The 18,120-nt window shown below is 39.4% G+C and overlaps 1 protein-coding gene across 1 annotated transcript; it reads right to left on the bottom strand.

Moving 5' to 3' along the window:
• Positions 1 to 11,605: 11,605 nt before the first annotated feature.
• LOC110065498 (tyrosinase-like) lies at positions 11,606 to 14,196 on the bottom strand. Its single transcript, XM_089291718.1, has 2 exons — positions 13,257 to 14,196; positions 11,606 to 12,605 (listed from the first exon to the last, which is right to left on the bottom strand). The coding sequence occupies exons 1-2, from the start codon at positions 14,161 to 14,163 to the stop codon at positions 12,376 to 12,378; spliced, it is 1,137 nt and encodes a 378-aa protein (XP_089147844.1). The 5' UTR covers positions 14,164 to 14,196; the 3' UTR covers positions 11,606 to 12,375.
• Positions 14,197 to 18,120: the final 3,924 nt, after the last annotated feature.

Here is an 18,120-nt window from a genome sequence, read left to right as displayed (position 1 = left end):
CTTTAATCAAGAAAAATTTTCCCGCCAAAAGACTTAGTTTTTTTTCCAACTTTTTTGGTTTCTTTTAATATCACAATGTCTTTAATCAAGAAAAATTTTTTCCCGCCGAAAGACTTGCTGGCTTTTTGGAAAATCAATAACAATAGCTGTACCACAATTACGTTTGTACAACATCAACTTTTTTTCAGTTCAAAGCTCATTTTTTTCCTTACTAACTGCAAACATGCCTCCATTTTAGTTCTGTTATTTTCGCGGCACATCAAGACAATATCTCAACACGCATCCATTCAATAATTTTCTCCGACAGAGAGTAAAAAGGTGAAGTCTGCATATAGTACAAGCCAAGTGGGCCACCAGGCCGCTGCTTACATCTCCGGTTTCTGTAGCGTGAAGTGACTAGGAGTATTTCTACATGTACTCCCCCCTGGATGGAATGCTAGTCCACCACAGGGTTACCCCCAGCATTAAATTCGCTGGTACCCATTTATACACCTGGGTGGAGAGAGGCACTGTCGGAGTAAAGAGTCTTGCCCAAGAACACAACACAATGTCCCCGGCCAGGGCTCGAACCCGCGCCGCTCAATCCAGAGGGGAGCACACTAACCATGAGGCCACTGCACCTCAAGTTACTGACTAAAAATTGATTGGTGGTCAAAGTTCTTCTCCTTAATTCCTAAACTGACATTTTTAAAGATCAAACCCGCCAACAAGGTTCTTTTAAATGTTTTCATAGCACAGTGTGAGAAAGCAACAGCTGGAGTTATAAAAGGCACAGTCAGATGGAAGGTACGTGAACCTCTGATATGTTTTATCACACTAACAAAACTACTGTCAGTGGTTTCCAAGCAATGATTGTGCTTTTGAACAATGTCGTTCATCTTATAAAAATTTAGGCAAAACATTTGCAGCCATCTCTTAAAACATTATTTTATCATATCAAATTTACTCGAAAATCTAAGGAAAAGGCCCAGCTTATCCCCCACCCTCTCGCCTATATATGTATTGGTTGTTGAAGCGAAAAGTTGCTTATGTTTAGACCTTGCTCTTCTATAGGCAAATGTGAACATGTACAGCAAATGTAATGTTCATAAATTCAAAAACCACAAGGAATACGAGCAGTCAGTAATTTCTAGTTCTTTGTCATTCTTTATTGTCCTCGATCGGCCCATTCAGCGTTCCACAAGTGGAAATAGCCTGTGCTTATTCGATTTACAAAACGACCATGCAACCACAACAGTTAACCTAAAAAAATACTACAAAACAACTGCACGAAAGGATGAAAAAAGAAAGCTTAAAAGATCACATGCACAAAGGAAACAATGAAATAAATTAAAATAATTACTCTTGGCAGGAAAAGACAAACGAGGAAACATGGCATTTTTGAGAATTGGACACAACTCACTTCATCTCTTGAAACTATAATTCCCTTCTGTTGAGCTTTTGATGATGACCAGAGGATTAAATTGTAGTTTCTCACCAATGTTTCAAATGACAAAAATTCACAATTTTTTTTTTTACCCTCCCACAAGTTTCTTGGTATGACCCCCCACCCCCCAACCCACTTCTCCAGCTCCCTCTGGAAATTCCAGTTCAACTCATGAATTTCTTTTAAATTTTGGCTGGCGAGACCCTCCCCCGCCCCCGCTCCTGCCCCCGCCCCGCCCCCTTTCTGGAAATCCAGTCTTTATTTATGGATGTACCATTCAATGAAAATTGTTTATGCTTACATGTACACACTGTATTGACGTACAATATTTTCTCAATGTGAAAAATTCATTGTGTTTTGGTTAGCACAAGACTTTCTTTGTACAAGTTCTTGAAGTATGAGGAAGCATTTAACTATGATTTGAGATGAACAATAATTCAAATTATGTCATGCTTTTTTTTTTTAATGGTTTTTTAAGGTCTAAAAAAAAACAGAGAAAAAAAAGCATGAATACCCACAGCTTCAAAACACATCAAATCACACAAGGCAGAGTATTATACCACAGAGAAACTTTCTCTATGTCAGAATTAAAGACACAGTGATGGATATGACACTAACACTAACTCTCCCACCTTAACAATTCTCCCAGGGCACTTGTTGAAAGTGAAATTTTAGAGTTTTTTGCTAGGCACCACATTAATAATCTGAAGACACGCTAAAGCTCCTAGAGGTCTTACCGTGAAATACTAAACGTAATAGGCTCATTTCAACCATTTCACCCCATTTACTACATATGTACTATGTATATAGTGTAGGTACATACAGAATACATGTCCGGCAAATTACCATGAAAATATTAACAGCTAGTACAGATAATACCTTAATGTAAATAAGACAAATTTACTTGCTTAATAACAAAATTTGTTAATGATGATCGACCATAGACTGGTTAATTGAGTTAGAACCTGTTCACACACAGTAGAATTAACCTCCCAGGAACTTAAAACACCCCTACCCAACCACAGACTGAGATAATTTTCCCTGGACCTTACATGTCACTCATCCTCTTCGCTCCTTCGTGAGTGGAGCACAAGGCCACAACAGACCTTATATGTACATTGTGTTCACTAAATGAGTAGGATATCCCAGGGAGCTTTAGAAGGAAGGGGCTCTATAGTCCTTGGGAAATATAATGAATGTAATCAGGCCCTTATGACAGTTACAAGAAGTGAAAAAAAAGTGTACTCACCATTGCCACAATAAAGAGTCTAGACTCTGTTTCAATCCTCCTTTAATGAATTTATCCTGACCATCTTTGTCAGTCAATAAAATGACCCAGAAACTGCTGAGAAAGCAAAATAAATCACCGATTTGTTCTTGATTCGTTGAGACAGGATAAGAGTATATGCATGTATAACATCATGTCTGCAAGTAACTGAACGGCTGAGTTCATCTTCATGAACATAAATCCAAGTGTACCAAATTAAAATCAAACTTCAGAATTATCAGCATTTGATTTGTCAAGATACCCCTTGGGGAAGGAAATCTACAATCTTTATCTATATGTACAGGTGTACAATTACTCAATGGAAATGTTTCTTCCCCACATGAAATCTTCTTTTGTTAGTACAAGAATTTTCTTTAAACTATTTTTGTAAGATATTTTGAAGCATGCAACCTGTACACCGCTATGAAAAAACATCTTTAGAAATGAATTTAAGCAAGATTTGAGGAAAGCAATTTGTGCCAAGCTTTATGGCTTTCAGAGCTGAAGATCATCCACAATTGAAAGGTGGTTATTTTTCTTGATTCTTATAACATCAGCAACGGCATTGCCTATTTACATTTTTAGCTAAAGAACATTGCAGCAGCAACCAAAACGTCCTGAAATAATTTGTGAAGCCACTGACAGTGATATTTTTTATCAAATTTTTGAAAGCAATCTGTATTAATAACTGATAGTTTTTAATAATAAGACTATGTAATTTTGTCGATATGTATGGTACCGCTCAGAAATAAGCAAACATCGCATCTTGGAATAACTTGTTTACGTGGCATTTTGCAGCCCAATTAGCTGCAATTAGCCATAATTGTCTTCTTCAAGCATCACAAAAACTTCTTAAATCACACCGCTTAGAGAGGGGGACATGGGGGGGTTCTCAACACCGCAACACCGCAAAAAAAATTAACGAACACCACATCACCGCAAGAAAAGTCAATGAAACACCGTCACCGCAACTCGTATTTTTAGCACCATGATTCATTCATCTACACTAAAAACAATGCTTTTACACCTCAACAATTTTCCACAAAATAAACACATCATAACGCTTTTCATTGTGCATGTGTCGATACTGCTGATGCCTGTAAATCAGTTTTCTTGCTCTTGTGAAGAAACCTTGTGGGAAGCTAGGAAGCGGACGAAGAAAAAAGAGGAGCCTCGAGAGATGGCCTTTACCCCAGATCCCTCTCTTCTTTTACATGTACTTCACTCACTTTTCCTGGTGTATAAACCCACAGACTGAAGCCCTATCTTGACTGGAAGTGTTGCTTTCCGGAGCTAGCTGCATTTGTGTTTGATATCGATAATCGTTTGAAAAAATAGAAGGTCAAGAAAGTTGCAGGACCTGGGAGTGGCTATAGACCGGTATCAGAATGACCTCTAGACGAAGCCGAATAGCAAAAGGAAAAACAAAAAAAATAGTAAACGTGTGTAATTTACAAAGCTTCCTTGGCTTAGAAAGCCTTCTTTCTCACCTACCGACATGACATCCGAATATATTTTGTTGCCGGTAATTTTCGCCACCTTTTCCTTTTTTGCGTAGAAAAAAGCTGCGCAGTCAATAATACGTTATATTCGGCCTTGATGTTTCCAGAATTTCCAGGATTGTTTCTGTCCTTGCTCCTCCATGTGTCTACCGAACACTGAGCTCCGGGTGGCAGAGGTCGAGTTACTTGTCAAGTTACGTATAAATAAAAACAGCTTTGGATTGGCAGCCGAATCATATTGAAGATTGCCTAGGAAGTGATGGTTTGTATTTTGTTACAAATTATTAACCTCAATGGTACGTGTTTGTCATAAATTAGCATGGATTAACAAAGTTTACATGCTAAATTTAGGTCAAATTTAGGCTTGAGAATGGTAAATCAAAAAACCCCAGCACCGCAAACAACTTCATTTCACCAAACACCGCAGCTTGAAAAACACAAACTTCACACACCGCAGGGTTTGAGATCACTGTAACACTGCAAGTTGAGATTTTATTCACCGCATCACCGCATAAAAAAACATCAACACCACAACACCGCAAACCCCATGTCCCTCTCCTTAGATACATGTACCTCAAACTTGAAGGGCCTGTTTTGTTCAAAAGGATTAAGTATCTTATTAGCGATGGAATGAATGAAAACAAATCGTGTATGTAATGATTCTAGTTTGTGCGAATACATCATGAAAGTTGATAATAGCTGGACGAGAGAAGCAAACATTTGCCGGTCTTGTCAATTGTCTTTTCTGGCATTGGTTAAAAAAAAAAAATTTCATCCTACTGCATCATTTGAAAGCGTTATTTCTTATAATATTGTTTTATTTGAGACTGCAGAGGATATTTCACAAATGAATGAATTAAAGCAAAATGGTAAGTAACGATAATGATCAATTCTATGATCTTCATTGAGTACAAAAGAGTTAGAAACTTCCTGGTGTTGTCTGATTGTTGTCTTTTTTTACAGGGCCATTTGAAAGACCAGTTATCTGGTTATCTTTATAAGCTTATTTCTCAAAATGCATATCATTTTATTTGTGGTTGAATGAATCAAAACAAAATGGTATGTAACCAACGCAATATTCAGCCAGTACGAAAGAAAGAGAACTTGTCTGCTCTTTGAAAACACATGACATTCATACTGAATGACATTGTCTTTAGAAAAGGTTGTTAACTTCCTTTCACAAAGTAACAAAAGAAGCAAACAATAACCAAGCTCATACATACTAATGTGTTTGCTTTAACATGCTATAACGTGAAGTCAAAACGTGGTCTAACGCACCAAAACGCGTGCATGCATTAACCCCTTTGCATTGTTAATGGTTATTAGTGCAAATTTTGGTTGACACTTAGTTCTGAGCAGTACTGTAGCAGGATGGTTTTTATACCACCACCTATGGCAGTCATTGTGGCTCTTAGATTTTGTATCTCTTAGGAATAGAGAGTGGGAGGCGCGGTGGCCTCGTGGTTAGTGCACTCGTCTCTGGATCGAGCGGTCCGGGTTCGAGCCCTGGCCGGGGACATTGTGTTGTGTTCTTGGGCAAGACACTTTACTCTCACAGCGCCTCTCTCCACCCTGGTGTATAAATGGGTACCGGCGAACTTAATGCTGGGGGTAACCCTGCGATGGACTAGCATCCCATCCAGGGGGGAGTAGAAATACTCCTAGTTGCTTCATGCTACAGAAACCGGGATAAGCTCCAGCCTGATGGGCCACTTGGCTCGCATGCAGACTTTACCTTACCTTACCTAGGAATAGCAAGTAGTGTATGTTGTACCAAACGTTAAGAATTGTTAATTATTTGTTCTGGAAGTAAATAAAAGCTGAAAATGCAACCCAAAATTCAATCAGGGTTCAATTTTGAATTTTGTAACAGGATCACCAAGTATCCGGTGAATGATTTTAACAAATTCAACCCAACCATGATACTCCAGGATTCTTCCAGGTTTTAAGGATATAACCCCAGGGGTTGACACCCATATAAAAAGGATGGGGGTGCTCATTGGAAATTTTGAAAAGAACCGCTAAGAGGTACCAAGATCCTGTTTTATGTGCGTGGTTTGAAATTTTTTTTCACCCTAAGAGGTCCCAATTCTAAAGACACTATCTTCCGTCATATTTTTTTCAGCCCAATTTACCCTAAAAGGTACTGTAAAAGCTCCTGCTGTGGACCTTTTGGGAATGAACACCCCAAGCAGTACCAAAACAGCTTTTTTAACCCCTAAAAGGTACAACAAGCACCCCTGTCCTTTGCATATGGGATTCCCTCCAGGATATAACCTCTAAATTGTTCTATACATGTAAATAAAGGAAATCTCTTTGCTTAGTGCTGACCAATGATGAAGGAAGATTGATTTATGAAGTTATAGCTGATTGGTCTCCTTTAAGTTCAAGGCTGCTGCCTAACAGGCACCGGTCACCTGAGGTGCCTAAGTTAGGAGTGCCGGTGACTAAATTTTTGTTCAAGTCGCCTGAGTGGGCACCTAAACATGGAGTTTTCATTCCCATCTAATCTGTCCATCGACTTCAATCCCAGGTAACCAGGACTTACAAGCAATTCCTAATTGTAACTTTGTTCCACCAGCTTAAAAATTCGCATTAACAAGCATTCCAACCATCACTGGTCATCGATTGTACATGGCTACCGCTCATTCTGACCAGCCATGTTTCTCATAAAATCAAAACTGAAAAGAAAACAGTTACCCTGGTCTTATTTTGCTTTTATCAAGAGAAATACACGAGAAGAGAGAGAAAGGGATGCCCCCCAGAGCCCCTCCCCAAAATTTACCAAGTTGTTCCGAACCTCCTTCCATCCCCAAACCCCCAGGATTGGCCACAGCAAGTTTTATCCTGGGCTCCTAAAAAAATGGCTTGGGCTCCATACTTTTGAAGTGAGGAGCCCAAACGGCCCTTAAAATTTTCCATAGGCAACAGCCTTGTTTAAGAGTGTCATTCAAATTCTCAGTGAAGCTTCCCCAACATTTTCACATGCGATTCCCCTTAGGGGGACTATGTGGTGGCTCCTTAAAGGCTACCAGTTCAAACGAAATGTGTTTTGAAACACTAGAGAAGAAACTACACTCACCTAATACAATGAAGTAGAATTGCTTTTTCCTAATCCTTAAGACTTGCTCCATCATCATAAATCATCGTCAAACTGTCAACAGAAGAATTTTATGCAGTACTTCATATATACATGTAATGCATTCTTGCCAGTGATATTGGAGATCTGGGTCAAATAAATTGGACATGATCACAACAGCAGAGTACATGTATTTGCTGAAAATTTTGCACTCTAAAACTCAGAATTTATTATTCACTCCACTAACAAAGATACATTTCTGAAAGTGTTAAGTTTGTTGATTTTCTTGAGAAGGCTTTTTCAAGCCCTTATTTTCAATAAGTTTGAAGGGGGAAATGTTTGATAATGTTTACGAGCATTTAAGTAATCTAATTATTACTGAATTGAGCATCAGAGCACTTTCCATGTTTACATGTACATACACAAACATGAGGGGGGTTCCGAGAATTAAAAACAGTTACAAGTCAAGGTTTTGCATAACTTTCGAGAATTCTCCCAGCCCCCAAAGTGTTTAGATGAGGCTATATATACACAGAAAAAGTGTTCCTGGACAAGTGCTTTTATAAAATATTCCTCAAAAATACTTGCAAATCTAAAATGTCACAGCCATGTTTGTAAACCTAACCCTCATCTATTAAACACCACCTATTGACCAGGGTACATTCAGTGTAGGTTAAGCTGAAGATCTTTGGTGTGGCCTAAAAATTTCTGTGGTGTACCTGCATGCAGTTAAGAGTTTTTGGCATATGGACATTTATATTTGTTGGTGCTGGTGTATAAACACTAAGCTACGCAAGGAGAATTGGCACAATAACTATGGCTTCTTAACTTCTCTTTATACCCCATATCCAGGCCGATAACAGGCATCTTGTATGTTCCATTTGAGCCAAATTTTCCCATCCATGCTGGGTTGGCGTTTCTAAAATAGTATTCTTTGGCATGCGTCTTTAGCCACTTGCCAGGCGCACGGCATGAAATTTGAAAAGCCTCGAGTATCTTCAGCATGGAATTCCCGCGGAATGCGCCCTGGCCTATAATTTGACCAATGAGAGTGCACAATATCTCACTTATTTGATAATCATGAATATTATTTTGTCTAGCTACTACATGTATACGAAAACGTGCAGCAGACAAATTGTTATGTCCACTATTGAGTACAGAAGTCAATAAGTTGTTTCTGAAGGTAAGGCCATCCCCCCCTTTTTTTTTCGTTTATTGTCGAATGCGTTTTCTGATTTTAGGTTGGTGGGTCGGAAAAGGAAAAAAAAACAAAAATAAAATTGGAAAAGGAGTCTGGAGCTAGGAGGCCTGGTACCTCAGCATAATATCTGTGGAGCCTGGAAACAACAAGGTGTGGTTACAAAGTCAACATTGCAGCAATGGACGAAGGAAAAAGTTGAGGTCGTTGTTAAAATCAAACAAGAACATTGAAAAACTAAAAATCTGTAAGGCAAAAAAATTGCTTATGTTTCAGATTAAAGTCACAATTGTTTGAAATAATGTGTCATTGCCCCTTCATTGCCTCCCGTGTGACTTATTTTTTGTTCTGAAAACGCGAAAATCTGGGTCGGTCGGACGACGCTAAACAGTGAAAAAAAGGGGATGGCCTAACATGAATTCTTGTAAACTCAAAGTCCAGTCTCAATAAGATGGCAAATGGGACATTAACCCATGATTCTTAGTGCAGGAAAACCCTAAAAAAAAATCTCATTTTACGGCAAGAAAATGCTTAAAACTCTGAGCCTAGCATGCGCAATGTTTGTCTTGTTTGGAAATAGCGGTATTAGCTAGGTTCGCAACGTATTGTGGTAAAACGTACAGCCAGCCATCTCTTTTCGTACATTTGAGCTTCACCAAAGTTTCCAAGTCTCAAAAAACTAAATTGACATAACCAAACGCATGTAAGATTATATTTCTGGCGCATTATGAGAAAGGAACCCATCCACATCCTTGTAAATCAAAATGCGTGTTGCACACGGAACCTTAAAGCGTTTCCGACGCCGTTTCCGCAGGTTTCCGAGAGCTAATTTGAAAGACATTTGTTTGCTAAGACTCACCTTGAGTCTGCCACTTAAAAACTGCATAGTCCAGACAAAGCGAAAGTATTTCTTATTCCTTCGTAGCTTACGAGTTTCCCAAACACTCTACCCTCAGTATAACAGAATCATTTTGTCAATCCGTCGCCTTCACTTCTCTTCCATCGTACAGGTATAACACGTGCAGCAATGTTTGAATAAATTAATTTTGCATAATTTATGAACAGCGTCGATTGGCCAAAAATCGCGCGAATGGGGCCGCGCGAATGGTAAAATATCGAATATGGAATCCGGAATCCGGAATCCAGAACTCAGATATTATGAATGATGATAGAAATAATAAATAAATAAAGTTATTTTGTTATTATTTATTTTCTAGTTTTGAACAACCTCAAGCTACACGCATACATCTGGCCCGGTTGTTCAAAAGCTGGATAAAGCTACATGCATCCTTTGCGTAAATCACTATCCAGTCAGGGTTAGGGATTTTTTGGGGTGGATACCCTTAGCCTGCAAACAGGCTCTAGTGTATGGGTTTCACACTCAAGCGCTGCTTTCTTGGTGTTTGCTTTGTCATGTGAGAGAATGTCTTCTTGCGGCTTCGCCGCTCGAGCCCCCGGTCCAAGCACGAGAACCTGCTCGCAGGCTAAGTCACCCATCCTTTAATCAACCTGGCCCTGGTGAGAGCGCAGTTCTTGTCTAGATCAAGTTGCGCTGAGAAGACTGGTGAGTAGCACAATTCGTTCGCAAGCGAGAAGCAGACGGAAGTAAGTGTGCAACATTTCTATAAATTGTTTTAATATGATGGCCGACAAGAATATCTAGTGGTGATTTGTAACAGTATTAGTGTGGAAATAGTGTTGATCTGGAATTAGTCTCGTATATGTTGGGAAAAACAAGTTTATTTAAACGAGCCAGGTTAACCTTTGAACATCGAAAGTGGATGGCGTGACCATCGATGTACAGGTAGCTACCACGGAAGCCCTGTTCTCAATGACATTACCTATCTTGCCAGGAGCCATTATGGCTCCTGATCTTGCTTATAAAAGGCTAAAAGTTACTAAAATTTCAAAAAACGAAACGTTTTCGACCGTACGGTCATCATCAGTGGTACTACATTTTGGTTTTTAAAATTTTGGAAACTTTAAGCTTTTCATAAACATCTAAAAAGCAGCTAGTATGACAACATTTCCTACCTCGTTCAGTGTCTACTAGACATAAAGGCCAAATTTATACCTCAGGTAAATTACAGATCACTTATTAAACAAAATGGCAATACCAGCAAGCTTATTTTAGACGCTGTCAGGGTGCTTAGAATCAAATTAGGACGCACGCTATTTAGATTCTCATAATCATAGCCCTCACTAGAAATAACGGTTGCACGAACTTCGACAGACGGGGAATCTTCGTTCCAAAAAGGGTTAAGTTTGAGTTCTTTTTTACTTGGCCTCTTGATTTTAACAGGCAAAAGCTATGCAAAGTAACTTTCGCGTATTTAAAGAACTTGCTTTCTTTAATTTTTGGATTCCGGTTTCCGAATTCTGGTTTCTGTGTTTTAGGGTTGCCGAAATAACAATGTTTGAATTTGGTTCAGTCCTCCGTGGGAAAAAAGATGGCGGCTGTACATTTTAGCACAATACTATGTGAATCTAATACAACCCGTAAAGTACAAGGAAAGCCAGATAATTGCGGTATTTGTCCCTCTGCATGTTAGGTTTGAAGGTTTTACAAAGTTTCTGTAGTACGTTTTTATGAGCGTTGTTTAAGTTTCCGTGCGCTAAGAGGTATGGGTAAATGTACCAGTCGCCATCTCTTTTCTTACGGCGGATTTCGACGGAGAGGCTCGTTCAAATGTTCTAGCAGAGAGTACTTGATGTTTTTAAGAAATAGCGCGCCATTCCAAAAAAAGTTGGAGCTTTGCTGTGGACGAATCTTCTCAGTTTGGGTATACTAACAAAACACTCGAGGTGAAGGCTGTGATCTCAACTGACTAAATGCCCAACAGTGAGAAACTGTTGCAGAATTTCAATGATGTAACCCATCTATAACCCTTAAAAGTTGTTTTTCACAAATACCTTAAGTTACCAGACTCTTTCGGTTTTCTGGGTTTTACAGTTTTTAAATTATCCGGCCAAACTTTAGTATGCCATAAAATTTGCTGGTGAACACAGGGATTTTTTGAGTATGCTTATTAAAACCCTGGGGGTATACTATAGAACGTTTTATACTAGGAGGTTCTGTCCGGAGGTGCAACCACTTACCTTAAGTATACCACTTTTTTTCCTACTCAAAAGCTACTCCTTTTGTATACCTTTTATTGAAAAAAGTGCTCCTTCGACATATCTATATAAAGAACAGTGCATCGTTTTTCTAAAGCCTTGGAATGAAGTTAATGAACACTATTACTGGAGAACATCATGCATTACCAGAAGAGATGCCAAAAGACAAGTATTATTTGTTCAGTTCACATTGTGGCGGAAGCAAAGATACTCCGATTTCCCTAACCTTTCAAAACCTTCAATTTACAAAATGGCTACCTTTTTAATATATACCATAAGTTCGAGAAAGGTGCGCTTTTCTGGTGGAGCCTCCCCGTAGAGGGGAGGACGTACTCTTCCCCCCGGGGGCTTAAGCTCGGGAAATTCGTCAACTAGAAAAGCAAAATGATTTTTGGAATCAATTAGCATTTTCAGAGGAATATAGAATACGGTCAAGAGGTTTGAATAAGACTTTTGGTGCAAAGTCTGTAAAAATATTTGACTCCGTGACATTTAAGTTACGGTCACTTTATGATGAGAAAAATAGATTTTAAACAGTTCTCACGATTAACATTTCACAAAGGGAAAGTGCAAGCAGATGCTTCTTCCGGTTTTGCCAGTAAAAAAGAGTAATTGTGTTGCTGTTATTTGGCTAATGCTGCTTCACAGAACTGTTTTCTATCGATTCGAGTTAATTTACTTCAAATTTCATCGCGCGGTTTTAAGATTCCTTAAAAAAAAGGTTATCAAATTGGATGCACACTCCGCAAAATCGACTCTTAACATCAGTTATATCTTGCTTACACACTAAGTCGAGGAAGCAGTGTCGCGCTCCGCACTGACTCGGTTTTTCCTTTTGCAACGAGGAACAATTACTATTGTAATTGCAATAGACAAGGCAAAGACTACCCCCGCTAAAATTCCCACAGCGATTTTCCACTCAATGCAGTCTTCGGCCGACGCACGGTCAGCTACCGTTGAATCTGGACATCGCCCTAAAGAGGAACCTTCCATTGCCTCGTCGCCAGGGGATTTTCCTAAAATTAAATAAACGAGTTTAGTTCATAATTACATCACAACATAGCCAGCAAAGCCGGGCTATCAAATACGGGTACGTCAGAGTGCAGCGCAATCTAATGATGCAAAGTTAGCTTCACTAAGTGAGAGAAATCATTTTTCATGGCGATGTTATAAAGCAGTTGGTTCATGCCTTTGTGTATTATCGAGTTATAATTCACTTGGGAAGTTTGGAGTGCACTCAAGAAGCTAGAGGTACCTCTTTCGTGCTCTCCTAAATCTCTAGTGCATCATAATTCGATAATGCACTTTTAAACATAATCAATAATTGTTAACTTTAGTACAATAGTGCACCACACATATCTGCATTGAAGCCTTAACAATCTTGCCTAGGTCCTAAGCCTTGATGATTTTCGCTGCAGCCAGTTCCCTATTTTTTCAAAGAATTAATTGACAGTCAAAGCCTGGGAAAAAGCCGAGCAGCAAGTAGGAAAGCATTTATTACCATCCTCGAGCGACCTCGCGATTATCGCCATTGCGTTATATTAAATGATAAGGTTGCTCTTTGTTTTCTATGCCGGGACTTTGATATTTTGATTGGACAGGGCATGAATTGCCCGCAAAGACTGAGAGAGAGCAGTCTAATTGTCAGAAAGCAACGATTCACATACCGTCCTTGTCGACTCCCTCAAAGTCATAGCCAAATGAGAACGATTCTGAGAATAGTTCTTCATGAGTGTGCACTGGAAACATGGGCACGATGACGTCACCTCTGTTGTGACCAATGGGAGCTTCCGTAGCGGAGAGAGCAGATGGGTCCTTCTCGAACTTTCGAAGCCATTTTTCAAAGATTTGATCAACGAAGCAGTGGTGTAGGAGAAAGATTGGGTCATTGGACGCTGCCGGGACTGAAGCCATTGCGCCTCCTAGCGCAATGTGAACCACATTGTGTAAGGTAAAAAACACGGGTGCCAAACGATGTCCGCTGGTTGTGTTGGCGTAGCCTTCAAGAAGGTTTCTGAAACTGCAGCTTGACTCTTTGCTAAAGGGTGGGAGGTCGTACGTTTCAAAGCGCAGAGCGAACGCAACTTCTTTCTTGGTAGGAAAGGCCGCGTTGAACCCGTTGGCGAGTCGGATTTGAACAGGAGAGCGTTTCAACTTGCCTGTTTTCACGCGAGGATCGCAGAGTTTCGTACTGTCCGTGACATTCGATCCTGAGGGGTAACATATTGTTAACCAGTTCCCAAAATATTTGCCTACAACATCGCCGCTTGAAGATACATTACCCAGTAACTTGTCAGAACAAATTTCACATTTTCCACTAGCCGTCCAATCCCAAAATGGTATTGCATAATCTTCGTCGCCAGACAGATCCTGCAAAGCTCTTTCCCAGGCTAGCAAGTACAATCGATGCCAGGTGAGGAAGCCTTGGCCTTGATGAGCGAAATCCATGAAAGGCATCTTCGTTTTATCAGGCAAGACCGTGTTTCTGTTTGTCGTGTAGTAGTGCAGCCAAACGAAAAGCTCATGTACCGACACGTTTGTGAACAAAAGGATTGGATCACTTCCATTGTTCATGGTCTCCTTTATGTCCTGGTAGAAGGCCGTTGTCAGCAACGAGTGGACCGCTGTAAGGTTTTACTTTTTCAGGTAAATTTTGCATACAGTCGGCAAGGAGACGGAGATGATTGACGTCCACCAAAACTTAGGTTTTGTCTAGACTTTTTTCGCGCTCGAGGTCGCGTGTGATTGACAACCGCTGTAAACTAAAGTTAAAGCCCACTGGCAAAACGCAACGGTAAGAGAATACACGAGGAGATGTAACACCGTTGAAAACATTCATGAAGTTATTGGTGATCCTCGTCCGAGACAATCCTAAAGAAAGCACAGCTTCTTGTCCGATCAGCAAACAAGTATAATCGCATTCTTATTTTCATTGCTATTTTTTCGTTCTTTATATTCCCACGCGATTATAAGTTTTTTTTTTCCTTCTTTGTTACCTTTTGAGAGATCTCAGAAATCGAAAAGTGAAAAATGATCCAACGTAGAGTCATAATACCACGTAACAAAGACAGCACCGTGTCTCGTCCGCTCAATAAAGTTAAGCCCTGTTCGGCGGGGTTCCTGCTTGGAGGTATTACCAAATACGAATACCCCGTGTTGTAATGACTTTTTTTTCTCCTTCCCTCTCCAAGGCGATATTAGTGACTGCTGAACCCCCAGTCTTGTGTAATGTCATTTTTTTCTATTTATCAACTATATTGTTCAAATCATTTCGCCATGTCGGTATTCATCTTTATCTACAATACTGTATAAATAAAAGCAAAATGCGTCGTTCGAATTCTACTCAATTCTGTCGTCTGTTTATCGTTCAAAACTTTTAATCACGGCTTGAATCATAATTCGAAAATTCATGCAGCTCATTAATTTTGTGATTTCAATATCTCCTCAGTTTTCCGCAATCGAGTGGACACCTTCGGGAAATGAGCTATTTATATAATTAGCTTCTCTATATATCATGGGACACGTTCGTGCGAAATCCTATTCAGAGATCTATTTAGATCATTTCTGCGGTTTCAAAAAATAATTAGGGCCCTTAAGTAAACCACGACGACGACGGCAACGAGAACGTCACTGAACAAAAGGTTTAATGAGCAAAACAATAGCTGTGTACATGCGTTATAAATCTTTGTACATTTCTTTGCCGTCCTCTGCAATACAACAACATGAAATGACCAAGTTTTGTGTCGTCTACAGAGGCTAGTAATCGAACCTATTCCGTTTTGAGTGGTAAATTTTAGGGTCTAATAAAGCTCGAGCAACGCCCACATTAGTCTTCTTTAGGAGTTAAATTCAAATTGTCCGACGAGCATCCCTCACCCGTTTTCCCATATGGGAGTCACCACCCCCCCCCCCCCCCCTCCGGGGTTCGAAATGTGCAACAGAAAGTGAAGGAGTGAAGGAGTGATGAAGTGAAATCGTCCCACCACTACAACTTGAAAAATAAAAATCTTGTCCATTTAAAAACTAAAAGATTCTTGCGCCTACAAAAACATTTAATACACCATGAATTACATAATGTTACGAGCCATTCCAAAATCTGCAAATTAAATCGATTCTCTTGATCGTGGTACGCGTATTTGACTAGACAGTATTTTCCATGTTTTGTCGATATAGAATGTCTGTCTTCAAAAGAGCCAGGTACATTATTAATATGCATACACACGCGTTACGTTTCCAAAAGTTGCGGGCAAGTCCGTTTAGATGCCCACATTCATTCCCTCTGTTTCTCTAGCTCTCAGCCCAAGCAAGCTTTAACATGTCGCCGGATCGGTGCATACCAGGCGAAGAGAAACCTCTCTCTCTCCAGTTTAAATATTGATTTTACAGTGGCAAAGTTGAGTTTGATCAAAATCCGTTTTACCATTTAATTAAAATTATTATTTATTCGATTTCACGGTCATCATTGATAATGACCGATTAGTTTCCATTCGATCTAATCAGAGAAATGTATAACATATTAAGAGTGCTGTAGAGATGCTCCAGGAGTCTTTCGGCTTTAGATTAGACATAATAGTATTTCAAGAGGGCTTGAAGCAAAAGCTCCTATATAACTTGATGGATAAACTTCGTCTTGCATATTTGTAAACAATTTGTTTCAAGCAACTTTCATGGAGTAGCTCAAGAATAAAACCTTTGGGTCATTTACCTCTTAAAATTGTTAACTTCTTTATGATCACGCTCAAGTAATATCCTTCCAGCAGAAGCGATTGAATCAACTGACAATTGCTCTTAACAAGATCTTAATACGTGATGGGTTGATTTTGGAGGGCATCTAAACGGTTGACCGAGTCTATCATGGTGGGTACTTTGACGCAATTTTGACGTCCATCTCCTAACTGAAGAGTATTTTTGTGGCTTAACACAGGGTGTAAGGGTCAATAGTGACGTAGGTAAACCCATGGGGACTCAAGGACAGCTAAAAAGGGAAACAAGGACGGCCAGAAGACCTTGGAATTTTTTTTTTCCTTGAAACGCAATTGCAATCGGAATTGAATCTGAACCTCAGTAAAAAGTTTTCAACTGTAATTTCCAATAACAAACTTTCTCTCCTGTTTTCATCAGGTTTAATATGTGAACAGTGAGCGTTGGTTTTCTTTTGCTGATTTACCGTGGAACGTACGTTTAAAGGCTAAAAATAATCTAATGAGGTGACAACGTGACCTTTTACCATGATCATGACCCTTTCTATTGAAATGTTTTTTCCTGTTGACGCATTGTTTTGCTCGTAATTTCATGTAGGATGGAACCCACGTGAAACTTTCTAGACCTTGAAATTTCAAGTGTGTTCCATTGGAGCACACTGAGTTTAATTCAACACTTTGAAACATACGAGGGTATATAAAAAGAATACTAGCACTTAACATAGCTTAGAGATAACTTGACACTATTTGGCCCCGCGCAACACAGGCGCCCCAAGCTCACAATGCGTGAGGTTATTATTTTATTTTTTTAATCTTTATACGAACCTTCAGCGAAAGGGTCTCTGTAAAGCGCAGACCGGATGGCGGATGGCGGATGATAAAATGTGGATGATAAAATGCAGATGATAAAATGAGGATGATAAAATAAAATAAAAATGTACGTTCCTTCACCACACATGTTAAGGTACATGGAAATTTCCATGTACCTTCCTACACTACACATGTTAAGGTACATGGAAATTTCCATGTACCTTCCTGTACTACACATGTTAAGGTACATGGAAATTTCCATGTACGTTCCTACACCACACATGTTAAGGTACATGGAAATTTCCATGTACCTTCCTACACCACACATGTTAAGGTACATGGAAATTTCCTTGTACCTTCACGCACTCCCTGTACCTTCTTGCATTACTCTGTAAAGGTACATGGAAATTTCCATCTACCTTAAGATGACACATAAAATGTATGAGGCATATTTATACAGTTCTTAAATCGTTCCCTGTCATGAACGTGTCAGGTAGCCCTTAAACGAAATTTAGTGAGGGAGACGAGGCAGATGTTTCGAAAATATATGATATCACGCAAAATTTATTGTAAGATACACAACACCCTGTCACGGTGTTAGAAAGATAGCTCTTTTTGGAAGATTCATGGACCCAGAAATTAGAGAAACAACACATGTCAATATATTGCAAAACTATGTTCTGAAATCTTTTAACGTTTAGAAGAGTTCGATTTAGTCTCTGTTTGTTTCGTGTTCACTGTGTTTATCTTGGGCTGCATGTATGGATTTCAGCATTCAACGACTCTGCTTACTCAGAATACGCCATCTCCTTTACATATTTACATGTAATCGGTCTCAAAACGTTTTTTTCACTTAAAGATATTTTCTTAGCTTTATGAAGGGAATGATTTTCAATGTAACAAGTACGTTTTCGAAAATTACAGACATGGCGTACTTTTGGATGATAAATGACCCGAGTACCGACCCACAAAGATACTCGACACGTTCATGGGCTCATTCCGTCATTTAACACTTAACAAG

This window comes from Orbicella faveolata, unplaced genomic scaffold (assembly GCF_042242905.1).
Source record: "Orbicella faveolata isolate gen_17 unplaced genomic scaffold, um_ofav_v1 contig_24, whole genome shotgun sequence".
Taxonomy (NCBI): Eukaryota; Metazoa; Cnidaria; class Anthozoa; order Scleractinia; family Merulinidae; genus Orbicella; species Orbicella faveolata.
This window is presented reverse-complemented; position numbering and strand designations above follow the sequence as displayed.